The sequence below is a fragment of the Rattus rattus genome, chromosome 2 (genome assembly GCF_011064425.1).
Source record: "Rattus rattus isolate New Zealand chromosome 2, Rrattus_CSIRO_v1, whole genome shotgun sequence".
Lineage (NCBI taxonomy): Eukaryota > Metazoa > Chordata > Mammalia > Rodentia > Muridae > Rattus > Rattus rattus.
The window spans coordinates 120,549,437-120,565,941 of NC_046155.1; the positions used below are offsets into that span (position 1 = coordinate 120,549,437).

Consider the following 16,505-nt stretch of genomic DNA (forward strand, 5'->3'; position numbering starts at 1 on the left):
GTTGTTTACCTCAAAGTGAACACATCTCTGAGAGGAGAAATGGGAGTTTTCAGTTGGAATCTGACAACAGGAATATCTCTGAGACCACAACAGGGTTGAATCTTCTGGGGAGACTGAGAAGGTACCAAATCAGCCTCACTGCAAATGAGGCTCCGGCCAACACTCCATAGCAAGTTGGTTTAGTTGATTACAGGGCAGCACAGGTGTGGAGCACATTCCGGGTAAGACTGTAATGAGGTGGCTGGCTCTCAGGGCAGACCCTGCAGCATGACACTCTGGACTATGGCCAGTTACTCCCAGGCAAAAATGCCAAATACTAAGTTACCAGGATGACTTTATTGTTACCTCGCTTCTTGCTGTAGTCTTTCATTTAGGGGTCTTACTTTATGAAGGACCGCTTGTGTCAAAGAACTCAAGCTTTGGTTAACACCTCAAGAGACTATGTCAAGGGTTTCTTTTGTCCATTTCACAGTGTGGCAGTGGTCGTCTGAACCACCAAGGCCTGGAATGGGATCTTTGATTGGGATCAGACTCCTGGGCTGTCTGAGTTATATATAGTATCAGCTGCCCACCAGATTTCCAACCTTCCCCCAAAAGGGTCAGGGCCTGGCCTCATATGAAGACCACAAGAAAGATTTGAAGACCATGAGACATTCCAGTGGTAATCTGAACAGTGGCTATGGGGAAAAGGCTTAAGGCCCTTAATGTCTTTTGTTGTTTTTGAGACAGGGTCTCATATAGCCCAGGCTGTACATGCTACGTAGTCAGAATCTTCTGATGCTTCGGTCTCCATCTCCCAAGTGCTAGGACTATAGGCTTACTACCATACCCTGCATAGTCTCCAGTTTCTTTAAGTCCACAGGAACTGAGCTTCTGTCAACCTTTACTTGTGAACTTTCTCGGTCCCATGAAGTCCTGGCTACTCTTGTTCTGGGCGCATTGCTGGATTGATGCGATGAGTCTGGCCAGGCTCACAGTGTCCCTTGTTTTGAGTCCTCCGGCGATGTTCTACCAGAGCTAGCTAATAAGCTTCTTCCTTGTGTAAGTTCTGAAAGGCCGTTTCCGAGACAGGGTTTGGCTGAACGGAGATTCTTCAGCAGTGGAGGGAAACACATCCACATCCTCATCTAGGAAAAAGCAGAATCAGTGAGGTCTGAATAAAGGACAGCATGGCCACAGAGGGTCACACAAGAGTAGACTCGGGCATGTCACCTCCACTTGTTATAAGGGTTATGCCTGCGCTGGCAGTGACAAGCAACTGAAAATGCAAAGGACCTGCATGGGTGTCTGTACAGCCTTTCTTTTGGGTCTCGGATGAATGAGGTTTGTTACCCTGCATGGCTGAAATGATTTTGTGATAAGAGAGTGACCCAAGTCCCTCACCTTAAATGTTTCTAACCAGTGTCATGAGCAGCCAGATCCTGGGCTTTTATGGGAAGGCCAGAAGATGGATGGGGAAGCCTAGGGTCTGATGGCAGAGATGACAGAACCTTTGTGATAAATGTGGATGTAAACCTGCTGTTAGGAGGTGACTGGCTCTGAGTATCCACTCGAGCTGCCAGTCTCATGGCATGCACACCAGTTCCATCATCTGAATTACTTAGGTGAGATTTTGCAGAATTTTCTCTTCAAGTTCTACCATGAAACCTTTCTGGGAAGAGCACACAACACTGCAGGGTCAAAAACATCTTCCCACATTCTGTACTCTAAAGAGAATTCTGCACGGCATGCACGGGAGAGCTCAGCCTGGTAACAGGCAGATTACCTCTGGTGTCTTTGCTATGAGAGGAGGGCGTTCTTCCCTGGAACAGCAGTGGAGACTGGGTCAGGGCCTGCAGACCACTCGCAGAGAGGCAGCTCCGAACCATGTAGCCAGAGGGTGGAGTGGAGCCTAAAAAGATGCCATGAGGTAAGTGTAGTCCCACAAGACTCCCAAGCCACCCAGAGCTCCAAACACCTCATCTGACAAAAATCATGCCATGTTGGTTTGAAAAATAAACTCACCAGAAACAAACACCTCATCATCCCCTACAGAAGGGACTGGTGGTGCACTCCAACATGGAGAGCACTCTTTATGCTCACAAGCTTGGGGATCCTTGCTCAGGGAATCACAGACCCTTTTGATGTTATATTCAGATTCTTCCTTGGCAGACAAGAGTCTCTTTCTGCCTAAGCCAAATTGTTCCCAGGAGGTTTCCTCAGCCATAGACACACTGTGTTTGGGAGGTGACTGGTCTGGCAATTGACACACACCCTCTAGTTCAAAATCCTCCAAGATGAGAACCTTACAGAGGTCTTGTTCAAGGCTTTGCTCTTTTCCCTCCGGCTCAGGCTCAAGTAGTGACAAGGACCCAGGAAGGTCCATACTGGCCTCGCCTCTTCCAGCTGAGGGTCCAGCACTGCAGTCCACTGCCCTCTTCCTTCGGGGCCAGTCTTTGATGATTTCAGGAGTGGTCTTCCCACTTTGCTTAGGGGATGGTGTCCAAGAAACCCCAACATCTGCTTGAAATGGAGAGGGGGTACTGGGTGGGCAGCGGGAGGGAGTACAAGATTGGCAGATGAAGGTTTGACCCCCACTCTTGCCAGGCGTGCTGTGTGAGGGGAGGAGACAAGGGGGTGACAAGTAAGTGTGCTCACTTCTACCAGAGGACTTACTGGCCTTGGGCATGGAGAGAGCAGGGAGGGTGCCCTCCTCTCCCAGGAGGGTTTCCCTTCCTAGGGCCTCAGCTTCCAAAAGAACTCCGGGGTCTATTTTTTTAATTCGGAGCTTGGGAAGGCCAGAAGCTTGCATCTCCAGCTCAACGTCATAGGTCTGAGGGCTGTCAGTGGCCTCGGAGGCTGGTGGACTCTCCTGCTGAGCAGCATCGTGACTCTGCCTTCCGTCTGCTATGCAGCACAGGGTGTAGGACAGCAGCTCAGGGGAGTTAGACACAGAGGAAGGAGCAGGTACAAGAATCCCAAGGTCAGACACAGAGGGAGGCTCAGCAGTGGTGGTCTCTGCTTCCTCACCTTCTTCCCCTGGCAAGACGCCACTTTTTACCTCTTGGTTTTCAAGCCTATGGAGTTGGGCTTCATCAATCAGAGGAAGGCACTCCGTGTCACTCCCGAAGCCAGTGCCCAGGTAACTCTGCCCTTCAGAAGGTTGAGACTGCTCCTCTCTAGAGCCTGTGACAGCCCCTGGGCTGGTGGCTGTGCCAAGCACTGGAACAGCAGAGGGTCCAGGCTGGCACTCTGGGAAGTCCTGGGGAAGGCAGGACTTCTTTCTACGTAGTCTCCGAAGCTTAGATGGTGGAGAAGGGGGTATAGGGCAGGTCATTCTCTGTGGCGTTCTGGGAGGAGTTGAAGGAACAGGACAAGAGACAGATGTAGTTATACTAGGTGATGTCTGGTGTTCTTTCCAACTCAGTTCTCCAGACGGGGAGGCTGACAAAGAAGAGGTGCTAGGTTGATGTGGGGAGACATTACATCCAGGAGAAGTAAAATGTTCCTTTGGAGAAAGAGGTGAAGTACTTGTGTCTGTTGGTTTCTTTGGGATTTTCAGAGCTTTCTCCTCCAGTCTCTGTGGAGGTTCTCGTGCCTGAGAGGCCCTGCAGAGAGGGAGCTCTTGGTGCTCCTGATACGTAGATGTGACAGCAAGGGCTGTACGTGGAGGAGTTCTGAAGGAGTATCTTACAGGGGTTAGACACTGACCCCTGGCCTGGCCAGCCAAAGGAGGTGGGGATGCTGGACAATAGGGACCTTCTGGACTGGAGTTCACGGAGTCTGACAAGCACTGAGGTGGTTGGACATCAGACTCTCTGGGTATGCTGGGTAGCTCTGTGAGGGGAGAAGTCTCCTCTTTTGCTGGGGAGGCTCTCTTCTGAGGAGTGACTTTTGATGCAGATGGTGAGTTGTAACCGTGGGAAGAGGGGGTTTTTATGGCTACTTCAGAAATGGTCCCCTCAGCTGATGTTATTTCTGTAGAGGAGTTCTGTAGTCTTTCTGGAGTGTACAGTAAGGTTTGTGCTGTATGAGGGAAGCTTCTTGGTGTAGTTTTAGAAAAGCTTGGAGATTTTTGGTTATTCTTTTTGGGAGTCTGAAAGGAAAAAAAATGCCTATTTCAGAACTTGAATATTATAATTTATATTCTCTAAAGATTGCCTTAGTAAAGACTAAGACCATTAGAAAACCAAGCCGGAAATTTAAAGTCAGCTGAAAGAATGATCTTAAGTTGGAAACTAGAATAGTGACCTGTTCCCTCTCCCAAACATACTCAGATTTTACTGGTACACTTTTCCTAGGATCAAAAAGGGGTGGGGTGGGGAGGGAAGAACAGAATATACAAATACACAGGCATTACCATCATCATCACCACCACCACCACCACCACCACCACAACAACAACTTAGGCTTCTTCCAAACCAAAAATTTCCTTCCTTTTTATTAACAAAGTGGGGAAGTCAAACACCTATCTTTCTATAACACTACTAGACTGTCTCAAGGGAAGCCCAATTTAACAGGTTTTGTGTTCAGTGAGATACAGCACACAGGAGCACAAAGAAGGCTATGAACCCAACTGAGGGACAAGGAAAAAAGGCTTATGAATCAGGTATTAAAGAATGGATGCCTGGGGCCATTAGGATAGCTCAGTAGGCAAAGGGGTTTCACACACACACACACACACACACACACACACACACACACACACACACACACACGAATTAATAAGTACTAATAGAAAAAAAAGAATGGGCATCTGCAGTAAAGGAAGAGACTAGAAGAGTGGGACAGAGAGGATTATATCAAATATGGAAGGCTCAGGCCAGTATGTGGGCATGGTGGTCCCCTGAGAACATGGGAGACTATCTGCCCTAGGGAGATTGGCTTTGGTCAAGTAGCTCTGTGGTATCCTCTAACAATGAAGCAGTTTCAATGCTTTTCAGACCAAGATGATCATTTCTGAACACAAGGGTTCTTTTTGCTTTAGCAAGGCCAGATGGCAGATGGACCTTTCAGAAAGAAATTAAAGATGGCTGATAAAATATTCCAGGTAGAACTATGGGAATGGAGGAGAGTTGGTGAGCACAAAAGTCTGTAAATATGACAGGCAGGAATTAACTCAGTGGCTCTGTCCTGAAAGAGAAATGAAGAGTAACTGCCAGGTTTTGAACAGTGATGGGCAGTCAAATGGACTGGATGAAAGAAGGTCCAAGCTAGAAAAGCCTCTGTAGTAATCACACACATGGTAGATGCAGCCACCAAAGTCAGGAACACCTCTTTCTCTTCCTTGCTACCTTGACCTCAGCCAAGCCTGCTGCTTTACGCTCCCATGTTCCCGGTAACCCCTCATGTGGCCACCCAGATTATTTTGGTTTCGAGACAAAATTTCTGTGTAGCCTGGCTGTCGTGGAACTCACTCTATAGGCCAGGCTGGGTTCACACTCAGATCTGCCTGCCTCTGCCTCAAGTGCTAGGCTTAAAAGCATGCCCCAGGCCACTGTATCCTGGTCTTCTATTCTCTGCAGACCCTGGCTTTCATCTTCTACTAGACACTTGCTTCCTCAGCCATGTTTCTATGTTCCCCAAGACTACGCTATTTTAAACATTAAAGACTTTTATACCTCGTAAGCTGTAGAGATCTCAGAATCCAACATGCTTCTTGAGGATCTCTTAATTCCGGGTGAACCTTTCTTGGAGGAGCTAGGTGTCTCAGACAATGCCCCAAAAAGAAGCGTTTTAGGAGACCGAATACTTTGAACTGGAAAATTTTCTCTTTGGTCTGCAAATCAAAAACAACATTTAATTCTTCCTCAAGACTTGCCCTCCCAATATACTTTTTTTTGGGAGGTGGGGATGGGGGATGGAGGATGGAGGGATGGGGGATGAGACAGGGTCTCTTTGTATAGCCCTGGCTGTCCTGGAATTCATTATGTAGACCAGGCTGGCCTCAACTTTACAGAGATCCACCTGCCTCTGCCATCCCAGTGCATATTTAAGGCATGCACTAGCAGTCCCAACATTATGAAAACAAGAAAAGACAATGTTTTAGAGCCGTTGGGGTGGAAAATCCCAACTGACAATGTGCAAAAATATACAACTGATGAATTAAAATTTTTTAAAAGATCTTATTTTTATTATGTGCATAGGCCTTTGCCTATATAATTGACAAGTATGCACCACATACATGCAGTGCCTGAGGAAGCCGGAAGAGAGTACTAGACCCTCCAGAGCTGGAGCTAGAGTGTTGTCAGCCATATGTAGGTGCTGGGAACTGAATCTCAGTCCTCTGTAAGAGTAGCCAGTGTTCTTAATTACTAAGCTGTCTTTCTAGGCCCTGTCTTCTTGGATTTTACTCTTATTTTAGGGGATGTAGGCAATTGAAGTAACTTATTTTAGTGTAAGTATACTGTGTTTTTTTTAAGTATAAATGTAAAAACACATATTAGTCAAGCTAATGACAGAAAGTTAATGACAGAGACCAAGGTTATAGGCCGAGGACTGTTATCTATTATCACCTGGATTATTGGCTTCTAGTGGGTAACTGTCAAATTGTATACTTCTTTTCCCCAAAAACATTCCACCAAGTCAACAGACCTACACTTGACAGCCAGGCCTCATTACCTGACTTCTGCTGGGAGGAGTGGATTCTTTGCACACTTCGAGACTTTGGCTGAGATACAGAATAGAAGGAGCCAGAATTTGTTCTGCTAAATGACAGCTGCTTGATTCGAGGACTTCTTCTCAAAATCATCTCTGAAAAACCGGAAGCAGAGCTGGTAAATAGGAGGACCTTCAGACTTAGCATCTTTCCATGGTGTGTAAGCAGGCATTATTTTGTGCCACCAGATTCAACAATGGCTTTAGGAGGCATCTGAAGTGTTTCTGAACAATCAAAGAGACATCAGTCCCACCAGGACACTAGAGACCACCAACCCAAGAGCTTGCTTGTTTTACAAGTTTCATAAATGGCCATTTCTAAGCATGGCAGAAAGAACAAAAAAGTACAAATAGTGTGATTTTCAACAAAACAAAACAAAACACTAGGTTCGTTTGCTTGCTTTTTGAGACAGGTTCTCTCCCCTCTCTACCTATGCTTGCTCTGAAACTCTCTGTGCAGACCAGACTTGCCTTGGACTCACAGAGATCCACCTGCCCCTGCCTTCCAAGTGCTGGAGCTGTGATTAAATAAAGGCAAGTGCCACCATGAACAGTTCAACTAGGTTTTCTATATGCACAATACGTATATTTTGTCTAGGAAGAATACATGGTAAAATGTTAAACGTGTTTGAGTGCTGAGATTATCAAGTCATTAAAAAGATGTGTTTCTAGATTCTAATTTTTCTGACAAAAACATGAGATACTCAAACAATTTAAGACAGTTTTTAAAAAACTGCCCTTTAATGAGACACATTTTAAAGTAAGTCTTAGCACTTTGTATAACATGGAAGTTGAATCCTTACACTAAGCTCTACTTCTATCATGTAAAAGTGTTTCTTCCACAGAAACTTAGTACATTTTCTGTACAACGACATTTAGCCATGTGTAAGCTTGATCCAGAATTGGGGTGCCAATTTCTGAAAACCATTTGAGAATATGCTGAGTGACAAACACAGAAACGCTTTTGGAGAAACTGGATAGAATATAGCAAAAGGACACACTCACCATCCTCTTTTTCAGGAGACTCTTCAACTACATGAATATCAGGACCAGGATCAGAAGACCTTAAAGAGCAACCAGCACAGAGTCAATGCACTCATGACTGGGCAGGCCGGCTCAGGAAGTAAAGGTGTTTGTGCCAAGCCCAACAACCAGAGTTATATCTCCAGAACCCAAACGACAGAAGGACAGAACCAATTCTAAAAACTATCCTCGACCTCCACATGCACTGTTGTGCAAGTACACACACACACACACACAACCCCCCTTCTCTTCCTCTCTCTTAAAATATAAAAAGCAACAACAAAACACATTAAAGATAGAAAATATCTGAACTAACAAGATTAAAAGTCTCTGTGTTTGACAATATTTTACCAATGCCAATTGGTAAGCCCTCACATCCATGATTACTGTGACTTTGTGTGTGAAAGATGGAGACTGAACCACAAATCTTGCACAAGCTAAGAATCTACACCATCACCAAGCTATGCTCCAAATATATAGAATTATAGAGTGTGAGATGGTTAAAATTAAAAAAAAAAAGTGCTTGCACATCTGTGTGTGTGTGTGTGTGTGTGTGTGTATGCTTACATACACATGTGTGCAGGTGCCCACAGAAACCAGAGGTATTGGATCCCCTGGAGCTAGAATTACAGGCTGGTGTGAATTACTCTACATGGGTGCTGGATGGTGGAAACTGAGCTCAGGTCCTCTGTAATAGACTATGCTCTTAACCACCCTAGAATGTTTTTACTGTAGAAAGTATTAGCTTAAAAATAGAAGAGGGTTTATTTTTGTCCATTATTGCATTAAAAAAAAAGTACAGCTAAACATTGTACCGTCCTAGCAGCAATGGTTACACCTCTGCCAAAGAGCTACGATGTCTGTCAGCTGTCAAGGACTTCTGACTGTCACTCTCACTTCTCACAATTATCCTGTAACGTTCATAGTGTGTAAAATCTGCACATGTCTAAGTGGACTTGTGACAATATATAGTAGTTGAGTCACCCCCCCCCTCCCCACCATTTGTATTGTGATGTGGAAAGAAAGGCAGTTCAACTGGGGACCTGAAGGAGGGTCAGTGAGCTCCCTGGGTTTTATTTTTGCTGCTTATATCTTAGATTGGGTGCTGGAGACGCAGATACCGCAGATACCAAAAGGTTAAGACAAAATTTACTCCCATGAGAGGTAGGCTTTTTTGGGGGGGTAAGGGTTGGGGGAGGGAACAGAAATCACCCTAGTCCAACTAGTGACTACAGAAAATAAACCACAGCTGTACCTCTATCAGGTAAGCTGGGTCTCCAGCTTTCCCTGTCAGGAAAAAGGGCTCACCTTTCCTGTCAACAGGAGAATGCAGAAGACCGATTTAATGACATACTGATCAATAATAAAAAGAAATGGATTGATATAGGCAACGTGCATAAGTCTTAATTATGCCTAATGAAAGAGTGAAATAGTGGATATTGTTTGACTGTCAATAAAATATAAGCAACAGGGTTAAGAATTAGCCATGAGGGGTTGGGGATTTAGTTCAGTGGTAGAGCGCTTGCCTAGCAAGCACAAGGCCCTCGGTTTGGTCCCCAGCTTTGGAAAAAAAAAAAAGAAATAGCCATGAAATTCAAGAGACGGCACAGAGATGCCTGTGAGATGGTGCTGAAGGTAGCCTGGGAGTCTGCAGGGATCTGGATAGGACTGTTACTCACCTGCCCTTGATTTGTCTGTGGAGCAGCCTCCTGGAGATTTGCTTGTGGACTGGGGTCTCGGCCACACTCTTAGTCAGCAGTTTATAACCTAAGATGCAAAAACAGTATTGACTATAAATCTCACTTAACCTTCTTCAGCAGCAGCAAGTGAAAGGGTGCTGTCTAAACTTATATGAGGCTTTATTACCCGGCTAGAGAGGATGCTAAACTCTAAACTAGATCCTAAGCCTCCAGGGCTCAACAGAATACAGCAGCAGTTAATCAGCCTGATTAAAAGACACAAGCCTGCCTGACCAATGTCTTAGACAAAGGAGGATCTCTGAGCTGAGGCCTGGTCTGCTAAGCAAGCTCCAGGCCCGGCTGACCAAGGCTACAGTGAGACCCTGTCTCAAAAAGACATAAGCCAACGTAAAATATTTTAAAGATCCCTGTGGGATGGCTACAGACACTGGATCAGTTCCAACCCTCTTAAACATCAATGGCTTTGTTTCACAGCACCTATCCAGTAGATTGATTGTTAATTTTTAAGTGCTTGTGTGCATGTGAGTACTGCTGCTGCTGGTGTCTAGAAGCATCAGATCTCCCAGGAGCTGGGGTAAAAGATGGTAGTAAGCTACACAACATGGGTACAGGCCCTCTGGAAAAGCAGAAGTGCTTTAAACCAGAAAGATGCAATTACTAATTTGGGAATAGAAACGGGGACAATGCTCCCAACAGATTTGTTATAAACGCTTTTCCCTAGTTACCCTGGAATGAACTGCTTTTGGTTTTCTTCAACTTGTCCTGCTTATGCTGTAGACATTCCAAAGTTGAAACAGAACGGCTCCGAGGCAGCCCTTTCTTCAGCCCCCTCTTTGAAGGAGAAAGCATTCCCTGGTTGAAGAGGTTTCTTCGAACTTTTGTCACTTCTAAAATCAGAGGAGAGATAGGAGGTAAAAATCTTATGTTGGTATCAATTAACTGAGCATGCCAGATCCAAAGAGAGAGAGCTGCTTGGGGAAGCCACTCTGTAGCCATATGCATTAAAATGATTCCTTTGGGTAGCACACTCCTGGGGGACCTCAAAACTACTGATCTTACAGGTTTCAAAAGTTTTTACATAGACTTTAGAATGAGGTAGAGGCCCAATATTATTCTTCTAAAGATTTATCTATTAGTACACTGCAGCTGTCTTCAGACACACCAGAAGAGGGCATCAGGTCCCATTACAGATGGTTGTGAGCTACCATGTGGTTGCAGGGAATTGGATTCGGGACCTGTGCAAGAGCAGTCAGTGCTGAGCCATCTCTCCAGCCCCCTCACTATTATTCTTTTCCTCGTGCATATAGTTATCTCAGCATCACTGTTCAAGGTAATTCATTCCTCAGTGAACTGTCCAGAGTTATCACCTGAAATAATCCAAGCTGGTGTGCTTATTCTTAAATGCTGGGTAGACTTCAGCAGTGAAGCCATCATCTAATCTTTGACACTTCTTTGTAGGAAGTATTTTCTCTAATAATGAATTTAATATTTTCTCTTAGAAATTTATTAAATGTTTCTATTTGTTAATCCTAGAATAGAGCAGAGCAGAGAGAGCAGAGCATAGCATAGCAGAGAGAACAGAGCAGAGCAGAGCAGAGCAGAGCAGAGAGAACAGAGAGAGCAGAGCAGAGCAGAGCAGAGCAGAGCAGAGCAGAGCAGAGCAGAGCAGAGCAGAGCAGAGCAGAGCAGAGCAGAGGTACACAGATTTCTGTGACTCCAGGGCCTTCCTGGTTTACATAATGAGTGCCAGGCTGCCAGACCTAAATAGTGAGAGCTTTTCTTAAAACAATACAAACCACAAACAGAAAATATGTTATGAGCTCAAGAGAAATAGTCTTCCACAGGTATGAGCCCCTAATTGGTTATCTAACACCAGGTGGCCAGTCCTGAAATCATGCACACAAGCCAAGCTAAACACACTGTGTATTTGTATGTTTAGGTTTGTGCTGCACACACACAAATATAACAATAACAAAGACAAAGAGACCACGGCTTCCAAAGGGATAGGAGGGCTCATGAGCAGGACTAGAGGGTGGAAAAAGAAGGAGAAAGGTGATGAAATTATATTTTATTTGTAAAATAGAGAGAAAAAAGTTAACTTAAGAAATATACTTTGGCCAACATACTTAAGCTCCTTTTGTCTAAATTAGCTCACTGCCTCTCTCTTTTTTTTCTTTCTTGTCTTTTTTTTTCTAATTGTAGATTCCATGCTAATGACACTTTGAAATATTTTAGGTCAGTAATTTACTAGATGTAGTATTTTGAGGCTCTATGAACTATCTTGTCCCTAAAACATGGAATTTGTTATTTTTTTTAACCAATGATGATACAGAGCTGTAACTTACATTAAATACATCCAATCATAATAAATTTGTCAATCCAGTGACTAGGTTTTGAAAAAACAAAACATACCCTGTACTGTGTCTTTTCTCGGGAGTGATAGCTGTACGGAAGCAGGGTGGGCGCTCTCCTGGAGATGAGAAACAAGGGTGATCAACAGGGATTCATCCAAGATAAAAGCTAACAGTTCTACCCAAAACCCTCTGAGCCAATTCAGAGATGCACACGCACACAGGAAAATGCACTGAAGGCCAGGTTCCAAAGACTCCTCTACACACTAGTAATCCAGGGGATGCACATAAAGAGTGACACAGGGAGCTTACCAACCAAAGGGGATGTGTAGTGTGTGTGTGTGTGTGTGTGTGTGTGTGTGTGTGTGTGTGTATGTGTGAGATTCTGAAAAGTAAGCACAGTAGTCTTTTGTTTTCTTTCTTGTTTCTTGGTTTCATTAAAAACAAGAACCTCTCTATGTAGTCCAGGCTGGCTACATACATGGAGGAGGGTACAGTATAAACAAACATAAACTGCCTATGTCTATTTTAGGAATATACAGAACAGGGTCTAGGATTATAAACAGCAGAGTACATATAACTGGTGTTACACATTTTGAAGAGTGGATAGAGAAGAGATACTGTCCGAGTTACACGTTAACTTTTTGGTGATGATCACACATACATTCTATACCTATAGAAAGGGACAGATTGATTAGGATACTGGCCTTTTTAATGCTTCTGTATCAAACCACTCGTTTAGCCTCGTAAAGGAATCAAGAGACTAAATTCCAGGTGCATATAAATAAGGGAATCATTTTTCAAGATTTTTTTCAATTTGCTCTTTCTTAAGATTTATTTATTTTATTTTGTGTATATGAGTCTTTTGCCTGCATGTTTGTATATGTACCAGGTACACGCTCACAGAGGTCAGAAGAGGGCACTGAATGCCCATTGAACTGGAATTATGAATGGCTCTGAGTCACCATGTGGGTGCTGGGAATTGAACCCAGGTCCTGCATAACAGTCAGTACTCTTTTAACTACTGAGCTGTCTCTCCGCCTGTCTGTCAGCATTACAGTTATGCCATTTCTCATAATAGCTTTTTTTTTTTTTTTTTAATAAGCAGCACTGGGACTTGAACCCAGGGTCCTGAAACATGGTAGGCAAGGACTCCTCTAGTGAGTTACACCCCAGCCCTGTTGGGTTTTATTTTGAGACTGAGTCTCTCTTGGTTGCCCAGGTTCTGAAAGCTTTGAATTTGCATTCCACCTGCCTCGGTGCTCCATGTCCTGGGATTAGAGGCCTGCATCAGAGAAAAACGTGATAAATGATCTCAGGATCATAGTCAGGGTCTTTCTGGAAAGACTACATATGGTAGTCGCTAGTTATATTGGTTAGTAATGTCTTCTATAATGATCTAGATCACAACTATGAAAATGAGTTCAACAAGAGTCCCTAATGAGGAAACTAAAACACACAAAAAAAAATTCGGACCAACTCCTGTTTAAAAAACAAAATGGGCTGAGAGACAGCTCATTGGTTAAGAGCACAGACTGTTCTTCCAGAGGTCCTGAGTTTGACTCCCAGCACCTGGATACATAGCAACTTACAACTATTTTTAACTCCAGTCCTAGCAGACCAAATGTCCTCTCTGGGCACCAAGAATGACTGTGCAGACAGACATGCAGGCAGAACACCCATACATATTAAGTAACAATCAAACAGGCAAGGAAATAAAACATGACCTGCTTTTTCTGTACCAACACATATTATCAACTTTTCTCTAGTGCCAGAGTATCTGATATCCTCTTCTGGTCTTTATAGGCACTAGGCATTGACATGGTACACTTCCATACACACAGGCATAACACCCATATACATAAAATAAAATGAAAAAAAAAACTTAAAAAAAGAAAAAGAAACAAGGAAAAAACTCTAAGAGATTGTATGTAGGATGTACTAGAATGTACTAGAATGATTGTTCCCCAATCATTCTAATCTTTAGGAATTAATATATGCAAAGAAATTAATATACACTAATATGATTTATATAATTAACAAATGCTACATTTACACTACAAGTTCTTTACTTCCTTACTTAACTATATTGGCCTTTCAAAAATTTCAGCCTAGTGGCAGTCACAATTGTCTTTAATCATAGCACTTGGGAGGCAGAGGCAGGACATGTCCTACAAATCAAGTTAGAGGACAGCCAAGGATATACAGAGAAAACTTGCTTTGAAAAACCAAAACTGGTCTAAAAAGCCACAGGACAGCAAGTGCTATAAAGAGAAACTGTCTGAAAAACAAAAACTCTCAAATTTCATACACACAAACTTAGAATCTGACTCTTCTTCTTCTTCTTCTTCTTCTTCTTCTTCTTCTTCTTCTTCTTCTTCTTCTTCTTCTTCTTATTATTATTATTATTATTATCTGTCATTATTTATGCTACCAACTGGCATGAAATTCATTCTTTAATCAAAATCAAATCCTCATCTCCATAAGTCTGCTCTGGTTTTGTTGTTGTTGTTGTTGAATTTCTAAAACAGGGTCACACTATGTAGCCTTGGCTGGCCTGGAACTTACAATGTGGGCCAGGCCATCCTCAAACTCAGAGATCCTCTGTCTCCTGAGTGCTGGGTCTAAATGAATATGTCACTATGCCAAGCCATAGCTGCCTTGGAAAATCTAAAATAATAAATAAATAAATAAATAAATAAATAAATAAATAAATAAATATCAAAGACAGCTAGAAAGTATAAATCACTATAAAACCTGGTGATAACAGAGTTCTTCTACCTTCTGTTCCTCTGCTTTTGGATTTCCTGCCCTTTAGTCATGACTGCAAGGTCTGTAAGACTGGCATCTTATCCACAGGCAAGGTGTGGTATGAAAGTAAATACTGTGACCTCTAAAAGAAAGCCGCCTCCCATGCTAAGTGCAGTCTAGACAGGAGCAGCCACCGCCACAGTGAGGATGCTTCTGAAGCCAGCTCCAGGTCAGACTTGACCTCTGCTCAAACAGTCCATGTTCCAAAGTGTCGCTGCATCTCTAGTCTCCCGTCCTTTCCTTAGCAGGACGTTACTTACACTTAGTTAACAGACTCTAAGTACACTGTTTTGTTTCCCCGCACGGGAAAATCACGTGCTGCCACAGAAAACCAATTACCACTAGGCTTCATGTCAATGGCCAGCCTCTTCCCCAGCTGGCTGTTGAAATGAGGTGTAATATTTTGACAAGTATTGTTGGGGAGATAGCACACACAAGGACTTACACAAGGACTGGTGCTGGAGTTACAGGTGGCTGTGAGCTTTCCCAGTGTCAAAGTGTGGTTGTGAACACCAAACACCAGAGCCACTGAAAGGGAAGCAAGTGCTCTTACCTCTGAGCCATCCCTCCAGCCCCCAGTCCTAGCTTTTACTTGTTTTCTTCCTATTACTATAAATATTACAGTCTTTATGTTTGTTTGCTCACAGATGTGTGGATCTGTGTAGGGACAGGTCCACATGTATGTGTGCGAGCCAGAGAATAACCTAAGGTAGCATTCCTTTAGGTACCATCCACATTTTTGTTTTCTCCGTAGCCCTGGCTGTTCTGGGACTTGCTCTGTACACCAGGCTGACCTCAAACAGAGATCTGCCTGCCTAAGTACTGGGATTAAAGGTGTGCACCACCAGGACCTGGTGACATTTTGTTTTTGAGATAGGGTCTCTTACTGTACTGAAATAGCTGTCCAGCAAACCCAGGAAGGAAGGACTCTCTGTCTCCCCAGTGGTAGATTACAAGTATGTACTTCCACGCTAGGTGTTTTATGCATGGGTTCAGGTCTTTATGTTGCATGGCAACAAACAGTTTCACTAAACATGTCCCCAATCCCTGGGCTTTTTTTTTTTTTTTTTTTTTTTTGGATAAGGGATTAGCCTGTATAGTCCTGGCTACTATCCTAGAACTTATTCTGCAGACTAGGCTAGCCTCAGATGCAGTGATCTTCCTGTCTCTGTCCCCTAAGTGCCGGGATTAAAGGTGTGTACCATCAAGACCAGCTTTTTTTTAAAAAATGATTTCTTTTATGTGCATTGGTGCTTTGTCTGTGTGAAGGTGTTGAGCATTCCATCTGGATCCTTTGAAAGAGCAGCTGATAGGAGCCAGCTCAACAGTCTCATTGGACACTTTAAAAAAAATTATGTATTTTTTTAAAATGTTGGAGTATTCAGTCTTCATGTATTCCTACAAGCCAAAAAGGGCCTCAGATCCTTTTATAGATGGTCTTGAGCCCCATGTGGATGCTGCGAATTGAACTCAGGACCTCCGGAAGAGCAGCCAGTGTGCTCTTAACCATTGAGCCATCTCTCCAACCCCAAAGATTTTTGTTGTTCTTGTTTTAACTGTCAATACTCTAAACACTCTAAAATCCAAAAATCTCTGAAATGTCATTTCAAATTAGGTGACTTTCTTTTTTTTTTTTTTTGGAGCTGGGGATGAACCCAGGGCCTTGCGCTTCCTAGGCAAGCGCCTACCACTGAGCTAAATCCCAACCCCTTCTTTTTTAAAAAAAGATTTATTTATTTAACATATATGACACTGTCACTATCTTCAGACACACCAGAAGAGGGCAAGAGATCCCATTACAGATGGTTGTAAGCCACCATGTGGTTGCTGGGAATTGAACTCAGGACCTCTGGAAGAGCAGTCAGTGCTCTTAACTGCTGAGCCATCTCTCCAGCCCCCATTAGGTGACTTTCTAACAGGAGAAACAAACACCACTGTCCCTCTGCACTGTCAACCCCAGCTAACAGCAGTAAGTTAACCCCGA

The 16,505-nt window shown here is 43.6% G+C and overlaps 1 protein-coding gene across 1 annotated transcript in view; it reads right to left on the reverse strand.

The window, feature by feature from the left end:
- Positions 1-317: 317 nt before the first annotated feature.
- Positions 318-16,505, reverse strand: part of Ticrr (TOPBP1 interacting checkpoint and replication regulator) — a 41,293-nt gene continuing 25,105 nt past the window's right edge. Inside the window, exons 14-22 of the mRNA XM_032893381.1 lie at positions 11,772-11,829; positions 10,085-10,246; positions 9,339-9,426; positions 7,642-7,700; positions 6,601-6,732; positions 5,601-5,758; positions 2,005-4,075; positions 1,766-1,891; positions 318-1,127 (exon numbers count right to left, since the gene is read on the reverse strand). Coding sequence (XP_032749272.1) covers positions 1,018-1,127; positions 1,766-1,891; positions 2,005-4,075; positions 5,601-5,758; positions 6,601-6,732; positions 7,642-7,700; positions 9,339-9,426; positions 10,085-10,246; positions 11,772-11,829 — 2,964 coding nt within the window. The 3' untranslated portion in view covers positions 318-1,017. The remainder of the gene's footprint in view (positions 1,128-1,765; positions 1,892-2,004; positions 4,076-5,600; positions 5,759-6,600; positions 6,733-7,641; positions 7,701-9,338; positions 9,427-10,084; positions 10,247-11,771; positions 11,830-16,505) is intronic.